This window comes from Ahaetulla prasina, chromosome 5, assembly GCF_028640845.1.
Source record: "Ahaetulla prasina isolate Xishuangbanna chromosome 5, ASM2864084v1, whole genome shotgun sequence".
Taxonomy (NCBI): Eukaryota; Metazoa; Chordata; class Lepidosauria; order Squamata; family Colubridae; genus Ahaetulla; species Ahaetulla prasina.
This window is the reverse complement of record NC_080543.1, coordinates 136,834,837-136,851,472: the sequence shown is the minus strand read 5'-3', so window position 1 is coordinate 136,851,472 and position 16,636 is coordinate 136,834,837. Positions and strand designations below refer to the sequence as shown.

Here is a 16,636-nt window from a genome sequence, read left to right as displayed (position 1 = left end):
CCCCCTGGGGGTCACCAATCTACATCGTTTGACTGACAGCACCCTGAGGAGACCCTCTCTATGGGAGCGCACGGGTCGATGGGAGGCTATTGGTAGCAGCAGGCGGTCCCATAAATAACCCGGTCCTATGCCATGGAGCGCTTTAAAGGTGGTAACCAACACCTTGAATTGTACCCAGAAGACCACCGGAAGCCAGTGCAGCTTGCGCAGGAGAGGTTTCACATGGGAGCCTTGGGTTGTTCCCACTATTACCCGCACAGCCGCATTCTGAACCAGTTGGAGCCTCCGGGTGCTCTTCAAGGGGAGCCCCATGTAAAGAGCATTACAGTAGTCCAGGCGGGAAGTGACGAGAGCATGAGTGACCATGCATAAGGCATCCCGGTCCAGGAAGGGACGCAACTGATAAAAAGCCTTCGTTTGAGATTTTTTGTGTGTGTGACTTTCAAGCTTCCTTCTTTATGTCTCCGGAGGTTCTCGATCATCCAGTTCATGGTTGTCCCAAAAGTGCAGTTGGACTTTCTTGGGATTTTTTTTCCTCCTTGAAGACGTTTCACTCCTCATCCCAGAAGCTTCTTCAGTTCTGCCTGAAGGGTGGAGAATGGAAGGGCTCTCAAAGGGAGTCCAAATGACCAGATGACTGTGAGGAATATTCCTCCTAATCATTAGGACTCCCTAGAGTCCTTGAGGCCACAGATGAACAGATAAACCTCCCAGTGGCTTCAATGACTCTCAGAAAGAATACTAACAACCAGATGACTGCGAGGAATATAAATCCTTATATATCTATACAAAATTTTCTCAATTCAGAACCTGTCATTTTTGGATATACTATATTATCCCCCGAAGAAAGAACAGATTGGAAATTTAAATACATGGATCAGAGCCATCATAGACTGAATTAAATATGGAGGTGGCTTATATGAGCCTCAAGAAATCCTTAAGGAGAAGTCCAATTTTAAATTCAGACCTTTAATTGCTGGGGATGTTCATCTATTTTGAGCAAGACTCCATCAGCTGCTGTGGACTGCAGACTATTAATTCTCTGGTCAGGAGCCTCTTTTCTATAGTTTTCCTTCTTTGGAATCTTTGTAGCTGGGGAGTTTGTGTTTCCAAAATTGAAACCTTGAGCTTCAAGAAGGCTTATCCTATAACAGGCATTGCAGATCTTTGATAGCAATAGCCATGGCACTTAGACTTATATACCTCTTCACAGGGTTATACAGCCCTCTCTAAGCAGTTTACAGAGTCAGACTATTGGCCCCAACAATCTGGGTCCTCATTTTACTGACCTCGGAAGGACGAAAGAAAGGTGAGTCAGTTTTGAGCTGATGAGAATCGAACTCATGGCAGTGGGCAGAATTAGCCTGCAGTACTGCATTCTAACCTGTACCATCAGGTATAGAATAGGCAGGAGTGAAATCCAGCAGGTTCTGACAGGTTCTGGAGAACCGGTAGCGGAAATTTTGAGTAATTCAGAGAACTGGCAAATACCACTTCTGGCTGGCCCCAGAGTGGGGTGGGAATGGACATTTTGCAATATTCTTCCCCCAGGAGTGAGGAGGGAATGGGGATTTTGCAGTATCCTTCCCCTGCCACGCCCACCAAGCCATGCCCACAGAACTGGTAGTAAAAAAAATTGGATTTCACCACTGAGAATAGGTGATGGTTGATAGATGATAGAAAGATGGATGGATGGAAGATAGATAGATAGATAGATAGATAGATAGATAGATAGATAGATAGATAGATAGATAGATGATAGATTGATTGATAGATGATAGATAGATGATAGACAGATGAAAGATGGATGGATAGATGATAGATAGATAGATAGATAGATAGATAGATAGATAGATAGATAGATAGATAGATAGATAGATGCATGCATACATAGATCTAGATAGCAATAGCATTTAGACTTATATACCGCTTCACAGTGCCTTACAGCCTCTCTAAGCGGTTTACAGAGTCAGCATATTTGCCCCCAACAATCTGGGTCCTCATTTTACCCACCTCGGAAAGATGGAAGGCTGAGTCAACCTGGAGCCAGTGAGAATCAAACTCACAGCCGTGAGCAGGGTCAGCCTGCAATACTACATTTTAACCACTGCAACACTATGGCCTTTGATGATTCACAAGGACCTACGTTATAGTTTTTCTGATATGTCAGGACAAGGCAAAACATAGGTGTAGCTTTCCCTAATTATGAGCGCATTTGACAAACTGTCATCATAGAATTCATTCTGTAGAACATACAGAATAACAGAATACAGGATAACAGAGTCGGAAGAGACCTTGGAGGTCTTCTAGTCCAGCCCCCTGCTCAAGTGGGAAACTCTATACCATTTCAGACAAATAGTTGTCCGAGCTCTTCTTAAAAAACTTCCAGTGTTGGAGCATTCACAACTTCTGGAGGCAAGTTGTTCCACTGGTTAATTTTTCTAACTGTCAGGAAATTCCTCCTTAGCTCCAGGTTGCTTCTCTCCTTGATTAGTTTCAATCCATTTTTTCTTATCTTACCGTCAGGTGCTTTGGAGAATAAATTGACCCCTTCTTCATTAAACTTCAGAAAGTAATGCTGAAGACTCCCAATGTATGATGGGATTTAGAAGGATCACAATCTCCACCCACCCACCTAAAGTTATCTTCTGTAAGCAGCAGCAAATTATATTTTTTTAACGGTCATTCGTCCTCCAAATAACATTTTTGAACCATGTTGCCTTCCTCCAAAGGACCGATGCTCTAAACCCCAAACCAAACCCAGGTATAAAATTGGATTTTGTGCTTTGCCTTCCCTGAGATAACTTCCCTTGTACTGTGGGACATTCTGGAGAAATCGCAGGTGTTTATGAGAAGTGCTCTGTTCTATTTTTGGCAAAAGAAAATGCTTTCGGCTTGTAAGCCACCGGGAAGTTGACTCCTGGATTTAGTAAGCAAGAAGAGAAGATGAAATTAGAATTTTAAAAATAACCCACGGAGAGGACAGTAAGTTAGGTAATACAGTTTTGCTGTGAATAATTTTCCTCTAGCACTTGTTAAAGTGTTAACAACTTACACCTCCTAATTATACAACCAATGAAGTCTTTTTTTCTTCTCGTAAAGAACCATCAATTAACCATTAACGGGCTCACAAGCCTTTGTAGCTTCTAAACATTGCCTTTAATTAAATGTGGACTTGGTGTTTTCATTTAGGAAATACTTAGTGCTTCTAGAGAACTCCCACCCCCCAAATACCTCTATCACACCCCAAATTATACTGTAACTACAAGGATGGGTTTCCAAGAACTTCCAAGATAGGCAAGATGAGAAGAATAGGAGGAATTGGAAGGGAAGATCCCTTGGAAGTCGGGATGATTCTGTAATAAATAGTCAATCAGAATAGAGCTAGAAGGGACCTTGGAGGTCTTCTAGCTGAGCCCCCTGCTCAAGCAGGAGACCCTATACCATTTCAGACAGGTGGCTATCCAGTCTCTTCTTAAAAACCTCGAGCGATGGAGCACCCACAACTTCTGGTGGCAAGCTGTTCCACTGGTTCATTGTCCTCACTGTTAGGAAGTTTCTCCTTAATTCTAGGTTGCTTCTCTCCTTGATGAGTTTCCATCCGTTGTTTCTTCTCCTGCTTTCTGGTGCTTTGGAGAATAGGTTGAGCGCCTCCTCTTTGTGGCAGCCTCTCAAATACTGGAATACCACTATTTTTTTTAAAAAAATTAAATCATTTTGCCTGAATGGATTCTAAAAACTAGGAGAGTTTTTATCGTGGCTGATTCTGTTCTTATCTGCAAAACGATGGACGTTTTCCCAATGCAACAAAATGATGTCGTAAACGAAGTTTCCATTAGAGTCTCAGATATTTACATCTCCAGTTGACTAATCAAGATTAAAAGTGCCTTCTGATAATTTTATTTTTTGCCTCGGCGGCTTTGATTTACTTAATTTGCTGAGGCAACGGAGGGAAATGAAAAACAGCCTCTTCTGAGCCGCATCCCTCAATCTGGGTGTTCATAAAAACACGTTGATTGAAGGAGCCCGGCTTTCTCCGCGCAGAACCTTAGAATCTTCATAAATAGCTCCGTTTGCTTTCTTCTTGTCTTAAGATCAGCAATGAATCATCAGGAAAAAAGGATTCCAGCGTCCAGAGGTTGATTACCTGATTCTTTCCAGCATTTTGCAACCGTTTAACCTTTCCGTAGGATAGGTGCATCGTATTGATCAAGTATGCAAATTTCTCAAAAAAAGGGAAGGATGGGGGGGGTTTCTATATTCTAAGAGGCTTTTAAACAGGAATTAATGTTTAATCTGGAGATGGGGAGGAAGTCCTTGGTGGTCTCTGAGCTTGGTTGTTTTCTTGCAGATATTTCATGACCCCAACTAGGTAGGGTCATTCAGTACTGATGATGTTACCTACTTTGGTAATGAAACGTTTGAAAGAAACCAACCAAGCTCAGAGAGCATCAAGGACCCCACAGTTATCCTCCTCCCCCTCCTCCCCCTCCTCCCCCTGCCCCTCCTCCTCCTCCTCCTCTTTGCATTCTACGAAATTGTGTACACTGTTATTAATATGTAGGTCTTTGGTTGTTCGGGTTTTCTCCCACGTAAAATTGGAAGTGTCTTGGCGACATTTTGACGAAGCTTGGCTGTGCTCTGATTGGATGGGGGGTTTTTTGTGCTCTGATTGGCTGGGGGTGTGTCCTGTTTGGGTGGGGGCTTGGTTGTGCTCAGATTAGTCTGAGTTGCAGGGGGATTTGAGCTGGTGAGCTGCACTGCTGCTGTTTGGCTTCGTGTTCGTGGTCGTGCTACATCTTCATAGTGGGTGTCAGTCTGCTGCATGTATGGATTGGAGGGGTTTGAAATGGCTAATGTTGCAGCTGCGGTCTGGCTTCTGGTCCTTGGTCGTGCTTCCTGATCAGTGTGGGTTTGGGTCTGCTTTCTGGGTGGATGTGTGGTGGTGACATCCTGTGTGGACCTCGTGAGTGTGGGTCTGGTGTCATTCCTCATGTTAGGGACTCGTTTGTCAATAAGGGCGGGTTTCCAAATGGCTGGTAGGCGGGAGGTATCATCTCGTTTGTTCATGCTGTGTGGGCGTTTTTCTATCTCGATGGCTTCTCTGATTATTCTGTTGTTAAAGTGTTCAGTTTTGGCGATAGTTCTGGTCTTTTTAAAGTCAATATCGTGTCCCGTGGCTTTAAGGTGTTGGACCAGGGAAGAAGTTGGTTCCTCTTTTTTGACTGAGTTCTTGTGTTCTTCAATGCGTGCACTTATTCTTCTGTTGGTTTGTCCGATGTATGTGGTGGGGCAGGCGGTGCATGGGATTTCATATACTCCTTGATTTTCTAACTCAATTTTGTCTTTGGGGTTTCTTAGGATGGTGGATATTTTTTGGTTTGTGCAGAAAAAAAAAACCCCATCCAATCAGAGCACAGCCAAGCTCCCACCCAATCAGTTCAAACCCCCACTAGCAGTTAAAAAGGAAGAAACAGCTGCAATCATACATCGCTCCCAGAAGCACGAAGCTGAAGCCTGAAGATGACGAATGAGACTTTGTCGAAACGTCGCCAAGACACTTCCAATTTTACGCGGGAGAAAACCCGAACAACCAAAGACCTACATACAAACACCCGCGAAAACTTCAGAAAACAAATGTTATTAATATCTATATATGTAAATAAATTAATATTAGACTCGTATGTATAAAGGATTCATTGAAATAAGGGAGAAAAAAATGGACAAGTAAGAAATGTTTAACCAGTGCGAGATTGTTGAAAAGAAACTATTGTTTAAAGGTTCTTTTTGTTTTGTTTTTTTGAAAAATGTTTAATAAAAAATATTTTTTTTAAAAAAAGAAAGAAAGATTTGATGTTGGGATGGAGCCCTTGGTCTCCTCAAAGTTCCTGGAGATCATGCTTCTGGTCCACAAGGATCCTTCCTCAGACAGTTGGTGCCTTTGTGAGCTTTTTCAACTTCGGAGTGTTTGTGGAGATTCTCAATCCTCCAGGTCAGGATTGTCCCGAAGATGGCTTTCAAAAGGCAACTGGACTTTCTTGTTGCTGTTTTTCCCCTTGAAGATGTTTCGCTTCTCATCTAAGAATTTTTTTTCAGTTGAGTCAGGCTTAGGGTCAACCTCTCTTCAATGGTCTATCCTCAAACATAAGCCAGTGACATCTCTACATCAGTGGTGAAGTCCACATTTTTTACTACTGGTTCTGTGGGTGTGGCTTGGTGGGTGTGGCAAGGGAAGGATACTGCAAAATCTCCATTCCCTCCCCACTCTAGGGCTAGCGAGAGATGGTATTTGCCGGTTCTCCTCAACTTCTCAAAATTTCTGCTACCGGTTCTCCAGAACCTATCAGAACCTGCTGGATTTCACCCCTGCTCTGAATCAACCCTACTGATTGATTTAAGAGATGTAACTCTGGCTTACGTTTGAGGATAGACCATTAAGGAGCGACAACAATTATAGTCTTACATCTCGTTTTTCTTTTTCCGTGGGAAATCAGGAAGTTTCATACGCCAACACAACATGCCTTCGGCTTCACACAGGTTTCACCGCAGCGTGACAGTGACGGAAACTTCTCATCTGGAATCACTCATGTCTGGTGGGGGTGGGTGGGCTTGTAAAACAGTTGTACACTCAAGGATCCTGTTGGAAAGATGAAGTGTGGATCTGCAAACGCTTCGTCTTCCTTTCACTCCGGTTGGGTGGAATCTTAAAAGATACTTCGCGTTTAATTATTCCCACGGTGAATCTACTTCACCTCACGATGACAGCATAAGGGATGAATGAAAATCCGAGCCACAACATTTACGGCACTCATGATAATCATTGCGTTAGAAGGCAATTTATAAAGGGTTGTATGAGACGCCTGCGAAGCCCAACCTAGTCTGAGATAACGTCATAAATATTCTTAATGGGACAATTGGTAAGGGCTGAAATCTATTCCTCGCTCAACGAATGTGTGACCGTAATTTTGGCTTTTCTCAAATGGGTTTGTTCCAGATGACAGCAAGTTCTCCGAGGCTATAGTAGTGTTACTTACCTGGATCGAAAGAGGGGAGGTGAACCGACGCACGTCTAACCAGTTCTACTCGATGGTCCAATCAGCCAACAGCCACGTCCGTCGACTCATGAACGAAAAAGCCACTCACGAACAAGAGATGGACCAAGCGAAGGACAACTTCAAGAATGCTTTGATGGGCATTCTCACTCAATGTAAGTAAACCCGGTTAGCCCTGTAAGGCTTTTGTTGTTGTTGTTGTTGTTGTGTTAGTGGTTTTAATGGTGATAGGCTTGTAATCACGCGGGTAAGTAGTGGCAGTTGAAGTCATTGTCTGTGGTTTCATGTCTCGTGAGCATTGTTGCGAAGAACAAGGAGAAGGCCTTTTCAATCTCAAGGTGAGCAAAGTTACTACTGTTTGTTAGTTGAGCTGAGGAAAATAGAAGAATGGAGTGGGAGGATACCGGCAGTCCTCGACTTACGACCACAACGGAACCCCAAATTTCTGTGGCTAAGCAAGACAGATCTCAAGTGAGTTTTGCCTCATATTGCCAACCGTTCTTGACACAGTTGTTAAGTGAATCACTGCGGTTGTTAAGTTAGTGACACGGTTGTTAAGCAAATCTGGCTTCCCCATTGACCCGGCTCATCAGAAGGTCGCAAAAGGGCCCTGAGACACTGCAGCTGTCATAAATATGAGTCAGTTGTGCCAAGCATCTGGATTTCAGTGTCTTTGCAATTTCAAACTGTCACTAAGTGAGTGGTTATAAGTCCAAGGACTGCCTGTGTTACCTCTGTCCGCTGGCATGAACGAGAGCATTTATAGTTACGTAGAGGCAAAGAGATAAAATTGGGTCTGAAATTTCTGCCCTCATAAAAGCACCGATAAGTTGCTCAACTGTCGGTGAGTGACAAGGAACAAGATCTTCAGGTGTTGCAGGTAACTCGATGACCCCCCATCAATCTTGTTTTCAAAGGAGAAATTATGTATCACGTGTCGTGAAGATGAGAATAAAAAAAAGATCAAACTGCCAAAGTGGTAAAAGAATGACGCAAATTTATGGCTCGGACAAATATATATTTGGAAGTCACCTTTAAAAAAATGATCTTGTGGAGTTAAAAAAAAAAAATGCGTGAAAGGACTGGATCTAAGTCCAAAGGCTATATTTGACTATATTTGAGGCCACACACACACAAAAAAAGATAATATCATATTCACTTGGGCAAAATTTGAACATTTGAGACATCTTCTGAATCTAAAAGGTGGAAAATTCAGGGTAGATAAACTGCTACAAGTTTTTACATATTGCCTACATAACAGAATTGGAAGGGACCTTGGAGGTCTTCTAGTCCAACCCCCTGCTCAAGCAGGAAAGCCTATAGCATTCCTGACAAATGGTTGCTCAATCTCATCTTGAAGACTTCAAGTGATGGAGCACCTACAACTTCTGAAGGCAACCGGTTCCATTGGTTGATTGCTCTCACCATTAGCAAATGTCTCCTTAGTTCTAGAAGGAGAACTTCTCTCATTTATTCGTTTCCATCCATTGCTTCTTTTCTTGTTTTTAGGTGCATGATATGTAGCTATCCATCTTGATGGGTTTAGATAGAATGGTTGCTATCAAAACACTACATTTATTCTCAGGGCAGTAAATTTCCTAATGTACCCTGAAGAGAACATGAAGGACAATCTTCTAATGTTCTACCTTGGAGACCTATCACAGGGACCTGGTAGGACCACTATGGGAGCAAAATACCACATTAAGTAGTTTGACCCTTGAGAAAGATCAAATCTATCTAATATGTAAGCTAAAAATGTGAGGAACATGTTTGTAGCGGTTTATAAGAGACATCACTAAACGAGCCTCAAAAGAATAAAACTCATAATCAGAAGGAAGCAAGACTAAACAATATTCCAGTAGAAGGGAATATATTTAGCTCAGGGTTGAAGTGTTGGATCTCTGGTGTTCTCTGAGCTGGGTTGTTTTCTTGTAGATGTTGCATGACCCAACTAGATAACATCATCAGTATCTCTGCAAGAAAGCAACCAAGCTCAGAGAGTACCAGGAACTAAACTGTATTCTTACATAATATTCTTTTAAGAGAAGATTCAACTTTAACTGCTCGGGTGTGATGTATCTGCTGCAGTTAGTTCTCTCCATTGTAAGTGTAAATACCAGTCATAAGTCACGTTTTTTTCCAGTACTGTTGTGACTTCGAACGGTCCCTAAACAAACAGTTCTAAGTCAAGGACTGTCTGTATACTAATGCTCATTCTCCTTCGCTATCAGTAGCTCTTTTTTCTCCCAGTCTCTCCCATCGTTGCACAGAGCCTTCCGTTCTTCTGGTACACAGGGGTAGCTCTGTGTTACTGAAGTACTCCTTGACTTATGGCCAGAACTGAGCCCAAAATTTAGGTCGCTAAGCAAGACATCTGTTAAGTTTTACAACTTTCCTTGCCACAGTTGTTAAGTGAAACAGTGCAGCTGATAAATTAGTAACCAGGTTGTTAAGTGAATCCGATTTTAACATAACATAACATAACAACAGAGGCCTTCTAGTCCAACCCCCTGCCCAGGCAGGAAACCCTACACCATCTCAGTCAGATGGTTATCCAACATTTTCTTAAAAACTTCCAGTGTTGGAGCATTCACAACTTCTGAAGGCAAGTCGTTCCACTTATTAATTGTTCTAACTGTCAGGAAATTTCTCCTTAGTTCTAAGTTGCTTCTTTCTTTGATCAGTTTCCACCCATTGCTTCTTGTTCTACCCTCAGGTGCTTTGGAGAACAGCCCGACTCCCTCTTCTTTGTGGCAACCCCTGAGGTATTGGAACACTGCTATCATGTCTCCCCTAGTCCTTCTTTTCATTAAACTAGGCATACCCAGTTCCTGCAATCGTTCTTCATATGTTTTAGCCTCCACTCCCCTAATCATCTTTATTGCTCTTCTCTGCACTCTTTCTAGAGTCTCAACATCTTTTTTACATCGTGGCGACCAAAACTGGATGCAATATTCCAAGTGTGGCCTTACCAAGGCATTATAAAGTGGTATTAACACTTCACGTGATCTTGATTCTATCCCTCTGTTTATGCAGCCCAGAACTGTGTTGGCTTTTTTAGCAGCTGCTGCACACTGCTGGCTCTTATTTAAGTGGTTGTCCACTGAGACTCCAAAATCCCTCTCACAGGTACTACTATTGAGCAAGGTACTACATATACGGTACTGGTGAATTTTGGTTTTTTGGCCTAAATGTAGAACCTTACTTTTTTCACTGTTGAATTTCATTTTGTTAGATAGCGCCCAATGTTCAAGTCTGTCAAGATCTTTCTGTAACTTGAGCCTATCTTCTGGAGTGTTGGCTATTCCTGCCAGCTTGCAGGACTTACTTTGCTTGTCAGAAGTTCGCAAAACGAGATCACATGACTTTGGGACACTGCAACCGTCATAAGTGCATGCCAGTTGCCAAGCATCCGAATTTTGATCACGTGACCACAGGGTTGATACAAAGGTCGATACGTGTGAAAAACTGTCGTAAAAGTCTCTTTTTTTCAGTGCCGTTGTGACTTCAGTCACTAAACGAACTGCTGTACGTCGAGGACTAATTGTGGATTATTTTGCGTCGGCTGTCCTGGGGATACAGGATGCGTTTGAAGAGAGAAATCATTGCGATGATCAGACAGGCAAATGTCAAGAATGATATGTAAATTGCTGGGTTCTTTCCTCCCCCCCCCCCCCCAATCTATTAATTTTCCAAAGTGGGTTCTAATCCAGAAAGAAGAATCTGGTGCAAAATTTTGGCAGGAACTCCATTCCATTGATTTTTCTGCAAACGTGCACACTTAGCAGATGAGTTCCTTTCCAATATTGGAATGCTGGCGTCTTTTTCTTTGCCAAAACCCTAATCAACTCTATTGCTTTAATGGCTCTTCTTTATAAAAACCATAATCAAAATAGCGGCCCTCTTGAATTTCTTTTCATCTTCTTAAAATAACAAGACAGTGACCGTTTCAAACACATTCTTCCAGTCAAGACGAAGGAAAAATGAAAAGTTGGTTTCATTTTTTTTCCTAATTTTCCAGGTGACGCGGGACATAGTTTCTGAAAACTATGAGCGATGATTATTGGGCTGATGTTTTATTCATGTCCCCATCTAATGTGCAAACATTTCATATGCCGTGATTAAATATAAAATATTTAACGGTTCTCAGCAACAGAACGTACACAAGTACATAAACGAAGGAACCAGATGTAGAACAATCATTTCTGCGGAAACATTTAATGTCAGGGATCTCAAAATTGTGTGTTTTGGAAATAAATCATCCACATTGCGTATAATATTTCACCTGTGATGTTGATGAAGTATAACTGTGGTTTACAGGCAGAAAGACCAAGGTTTTAAAATGCAATTCGAGCCGTTCACAATATATTTTAAAATATAGTGTTGGCTTTGCTTTTGAACCAATGTTTCCTAAAGTTTTCAACATCGTATAAAATTGAACTTCCTTTTTTTTTTTGGAGAAAGAAACAAAATAAGGACATGGAAATAAAACATTTCATAATCATCATAATTTCCCCTTGTGTTTAATACATCAGTGATAACGTCTTAATTGGATAGACAAATTTGCATAGATGGCCTATTGTGTCCCGTCTCTTGAATGGCAAAACATTTAACTTATTCTGAATTTGGTGTTGATTCCAGGCTGCTCTCAACTTATGACTGCTGGCTTAATGACCGTTTGCAGTTATGACAAATTACTTCCATTGCTTCTTGTCCTGCCTTCAGGGGCTTTGGAGAATAGGTTGACCCTCTCTTCTTTGTGGCAGCCCCTCAAATATTGGAAGGCTACTATCATGTCATCCCTAGTCCTTATTTTCACTAGACTAGATGAGACATACCCAATTCATAACATAACATAACAATAACAGTGTTGGAAGGGATCTTGGAGGTCTTCTAGTCCAACCCCCTGCCCAGGCAGGAAACTCTATACCATTTCAGACAAATGGCTATCCAACATCTTCTTAAAAATTTCCAGTGTTGGAGCATTCACAACTTCTGCAAGCAAGTTGTTCCACTTATTAATTGTTCTAACTGTCAGGAAATTTCTCCTTAGTTCTAAGTTGCTTCTTTCCTTGATTAGTTTCCACCTGTTGCTTCTTGTTCTACCCTCAGGTGCTTTGGAGAATAGCTTGACTCCCTCTTCTCTGTGGCAACCCCTGAGATATTGGAACACTGCTATCTCTCCTGTCTCCCCTAGTCCTTCTTTTCATTAAACTAGACATACCCAGTTCCTGCAACCGTTCTTCATCTGTTTTAGCCTCCAGTCCCCTAATCATCTTTGTTGCTCTTCTCTGCACTCTTTCTAGAGTCTCAATATCTTGTTTACATTGTGGCGACCAGAACTGAATGCAATATTCCACGTGTGGCCTTACCAAGGCATTATAAAGTGGTATTAACACTTCACGTGATCTTGATTCTATCCCTCTGTTTATGCAGTCTAGAACTGTGTTGGCTTTTTTAGCAGCAGCTGACTCATATCTAAATGGTTGTCCACTAGGAGTCCAAGATCCCTCTCACATTTACTGCTACTGAGCGAGGTACCACATATATGGTATCTGTGCATTTTGATATTTTTTTTTTGCCTAAATGTAGAACCTTACTTTTTTCACTGTTGAATTTCATTTTGTTAGATAGCACCCGATTCCTGCAACTGTTCTTCATATATTTTTCTCTCCAGGTCCTTAATCATCTTTGTTGTTCTTCTTTGCACTTTTTCCAGAGTCTCAACACACACACACACACACACACATATATATTGTATTGTGGCAACCAAAACTGGATGCAGTAATTCAAGTATGGTCTTACCAAGGCATTATAAAGTGGTAGTAACTGTTCTAAAATTCCCAGATGTCATATGAAGGTACCAGGGTTACCTGGGCCAGTTTAGGATTAAACCTGGAATGGAATTAAAATTAGCACCTGGAGATAAGCAGCTACCTGGGGAGGGGTGTTCATTATAGAACATAGAATAATAGCGTTGGAAGAGTTGTCCAAACCTAAATTATCCCTTCATTTTCTGAATACCCTCTTTTTATTGCCCAAATAAGACTTCTGAATTATTAACGCCAATCCTCAGAATACATGTTTGCGCAGATTTTCTGACGGGGGTCTGAGTCAGGTGAAAATTCAAGTACTCTCTAGTTATAAAAGAGGCATTTTAGCAATTGAATTGTTTCCTTTCCAAGGAAGGCAAACAATGAGACCAAGCTGCATCCACTGATAAGAGCATTTGTGCAAACAGAATTGCTAAATACGTCTCTCTCTCTCTCTCTCTTTCCCCACCCACCCATTGAAGAAGAGACTTTTGGGGATGAATGGGGGTTTCCAAGCATTTCTGGTTTTTGGTTTTTTTAAAAAAATGTAGTTCTCATGATGATAGGCCGTCTTGTCTTGCGGCGTGGCCTCTGTAGCATATCACAAGTGGGATATGCTGTTGTGCATTTGTTTGCGACACATACCGCGTATCCTGTCTTTCCTTCAGCAGCTCAGGAAATCCCCAGGCCTTTGCTTCTCGGCTGTCAGAGGCAGGGAAATTGCTCAATAAATGGCTAAGCCTTTCAAAATTCCTGTTTTCAAAGTAGAAAAGATTCCCTAGTTCTCCTTCATAAGAGTTTCTTGTGTAGCTTGAGTGGCAAGCCTTGATTATCTTCAGACAGTCCCCTAGAATATATTTATTTATTTATTTATTATTTTAATTTATATACCGCCTTTCTCCCGAAGGACTCAGGGCGGTTTACAGCCAAGTAAGACAACAATCACAAAAATTAAAAACATTTTTAAAAAAACTAATTCAATTTGGCTAAGAAGGATTAAAACTCTAATAATATCCGGTTCATCGTGATTTGTCACCTGTCCCTGGATCAGGAGAGTTTGATACTTCCTCCAAAGGAAGGCAGACAGAATAACAGAACAACAGAGTTGGAAGGGATCTTGAAGGTCTTCTAGTCCAACCCCCTGCCCAGGCAGGAAACCCTACACCACTTCAGACAAATGGTTATCCAACATCTTCTTAACTTCCACCGTTGGAGCATTCACAACTTCTGCAGGCAAGTTGTTCTACTTATTAATTGTTCTGTTAGGAAATTTCTCCTTAGTTCTAAGTTGCTTCTCTCCTTGATTAGTTTCCACCCATTGCTTCGTCCTGCCTTCAGGTGCTTTGGAGAATAGCTTGACTCCCTCTTCTTTGGGGCAGCCCCTGAGATATTGGAAGACTGCTATCATGTCTCCCTTAGTCCTTCTTTTCATCAAACTAGACATACCCAGTTCCTGCAACCGTTCTTCATAAGTTTTAACCTCCAGTCCTCTAATCATATTTGTTGCTCTTCTCTGCACTCTTTCTAGAGTCTCCACATCTTTTTTAAATTGTGGAATTATTTGTTTAGCAGAGTAATGGCGTTCGGGAAAAAACTGTTCTTGTGTCTAGAATCTCCACATCTTTTTTAAATTGTGGTGACCAAAACTGGATGCTGTATTCCAAGTTGTTCCTGATCTGTTGCTAAATGCTTCATGAAAAGCTTGGCTTGCCTTTATCTGCTGATGTCTGTTCCCATCCTTGCTTGCCATCTCCCTTGTTCCCTGTCCATGTCATTGTTAGGCCAACATTACTGCTCCCACCAACCTGCTAACATAAAAGGAATTTGATTGATTTATTCAACAGCATTTGTAGACCAAGTCCCCTGGAAAACCTCAAAGCAGGTTTTTACCTATAATCATTATTGCGAGAGAATTGAGCAAAAAATGGAAAGACTTCAAAAGTGGAGTGAAAACGTTGGAATTAAACAGAGATGGCAAAATTAACTCGTTGTGGTACAGAAAGATCAATTGGTGAGAGACTGGAAAGTCCTTATAGATAGACTTTTGGCTGGAAAAAAGAATAGAAAAATGAATATGTGATTTATGGTTTTTTTTTTCTTTTAAATTTTTATACCGCCCTTCTCCCGAAGGACTCAGGGCGGTGTACAGCCAAGATAAAACACGAAATATATACAAGTTAAAACATTTAAAACCTAGCAAATTACAAAAAGGCTGAATATTAAAATTTAGTTTTAAAATTTTAAAAATATTAATAAAACCCCAAATTAAAATTTGACACTATTATGCCAGTCCCGCTTGAATAAATAGGTGTGTTTTGAGCTCACGACGGAAGGTCCGAAGATCAGGCACTTGACGTAACCCAGGGGGAAGTTCATTCCAGAGCGTCGGTGCCCCCACAGAGAAGGCCCTGCTCCTGGGGGCCGCCAGCCGACACTGTTTGGCGGACGGCACCCTGAGGAGACCCTCTCTGTGAGAGCGTACAGGTCGGTGGAAGGCATAAGGTAACAGCAGGCGGTCTCGTAAGTACCCGGGTCCTAAGCCATGGAGCGCTTTAAAGGTGGTAACCTTTAAAGCGCACCCGGAAAACCACAGGAAGCCAGTGCAGGCTACGGAGTAGTGGTGTTGCGTGGGAGCCATGAGCGGCTCCCATTACCACTCGCGCAGCCGCATTCTGGACTAACTGTAGCCTCCGGGTGCCCCTCAAGGGCAGCCCCATGTAGAGAGCATTGCAATAATCCAACCTAGACGTAACCAGAGCGTGAGTGACCGTGCATAAGGTATCCCGGTCAAGGAAGGGACGCAACTGGCGGACCAAGCGAACTTGGTAAAAAGCCCTCCTGGAGACGGCCGCCAGATGTTCATCAAAGGACAGCCGTCCATCCAGGAGGACGCCCAAGTTGCGAACCACCTCCTTTGGGGCCACTAACTCACCCCCAACAGTCAGCCGCGGATGCAGCTGACTGTACCGGGGTGCCGGCATCCACAGCCACTCCGTCTTGGAGGAGTTTAGAAAGAGTAATTTATGAAAGAAGGGAATTACGGTGTAACCTTAGAGAGTCAAATACAGGTAGTCCTTGATTTACAACTGTCGCTAAGCAAGGCAATTGTTAAGTTGGGTTTGCCCCACTTTGTGACCTTTTTGCCATGGTTGTTAAGTGAATCACTGCAGTTGTTAAGTTAGTGACACGGTTGTTAAGCGAATCTGGTTTCTCCATTGACTTTGCTCATCAGAAGGTCTCAGAAGTGGATTATATTATTATTATTATTTATTGGATTTATAAACCGCCCTTCTCCTGAAGGACTCAGGGCGGTGTACAGCCAGGATAAAAAAGAACAATATACAGTTAAAATACAATTAAAAAACTTATTATACAGTATGGCCGAAATAATTAAGAATTATGAATCTAAAAAACCCCAATTAAAACTAGAGAGAAAATTTAAAATTTAAAATTCAACAATTTAAGAAAGCCCCGCACGAACAAACAAATATGTTTTCAGTTCGCGGCGAAAAGTCCGAAGGTCAGAAATTTGACGTAAACCAGGGGGGAGTTCGTTCCAAAGAGTGGGGGCCCCCACAGAAGGATCTTCCTCTGGGGCCGCCAGCCGACATTGTCTGGCGGACGGCACCCTGAGAAGGCCCTCTGTGGGAGCGCACGGGTCGGTGGGAGGCATGAGGTAACAGAAGGCGGTCCCGTAAGTACCCAGGTCCCAAGCCATGGGCGCTTTAAAGGTGGTTACCAAGACCTTGAAATGCACCCGAAAGGCAACAG

At 42.2% G+C, this 16,636-nt stretch overlaps 1 protein-coding gene across 9 annotated transcripts in view; it reads left to right on the top strand.

Moving 5' to 3' along the window:
- The window catches only part of ENOX1 (ecto-NOX disulfide-thiol exchanger 1), a 550,463-nt gene that overhangs the window by 391,897 nt on the left and 141,930 nt on the right, over nucleotides 1–16,636 (top strand). For all 9 annotated transcript variants that reach the window (XM_058185666.1, XM_058185657.1, XM_058185665.1 and 6 more), the window contains one exon: nucleotides 6,995–7,207. In XM_058185666.1, the coding sequence (XP_058041649.1) occupies nucleotides 6,995–7,207 (213 nt within the window). The remainder of the gene's footprint in view (nucleotides 1–6,994; nucleotides 7,208–16,636) is intronic.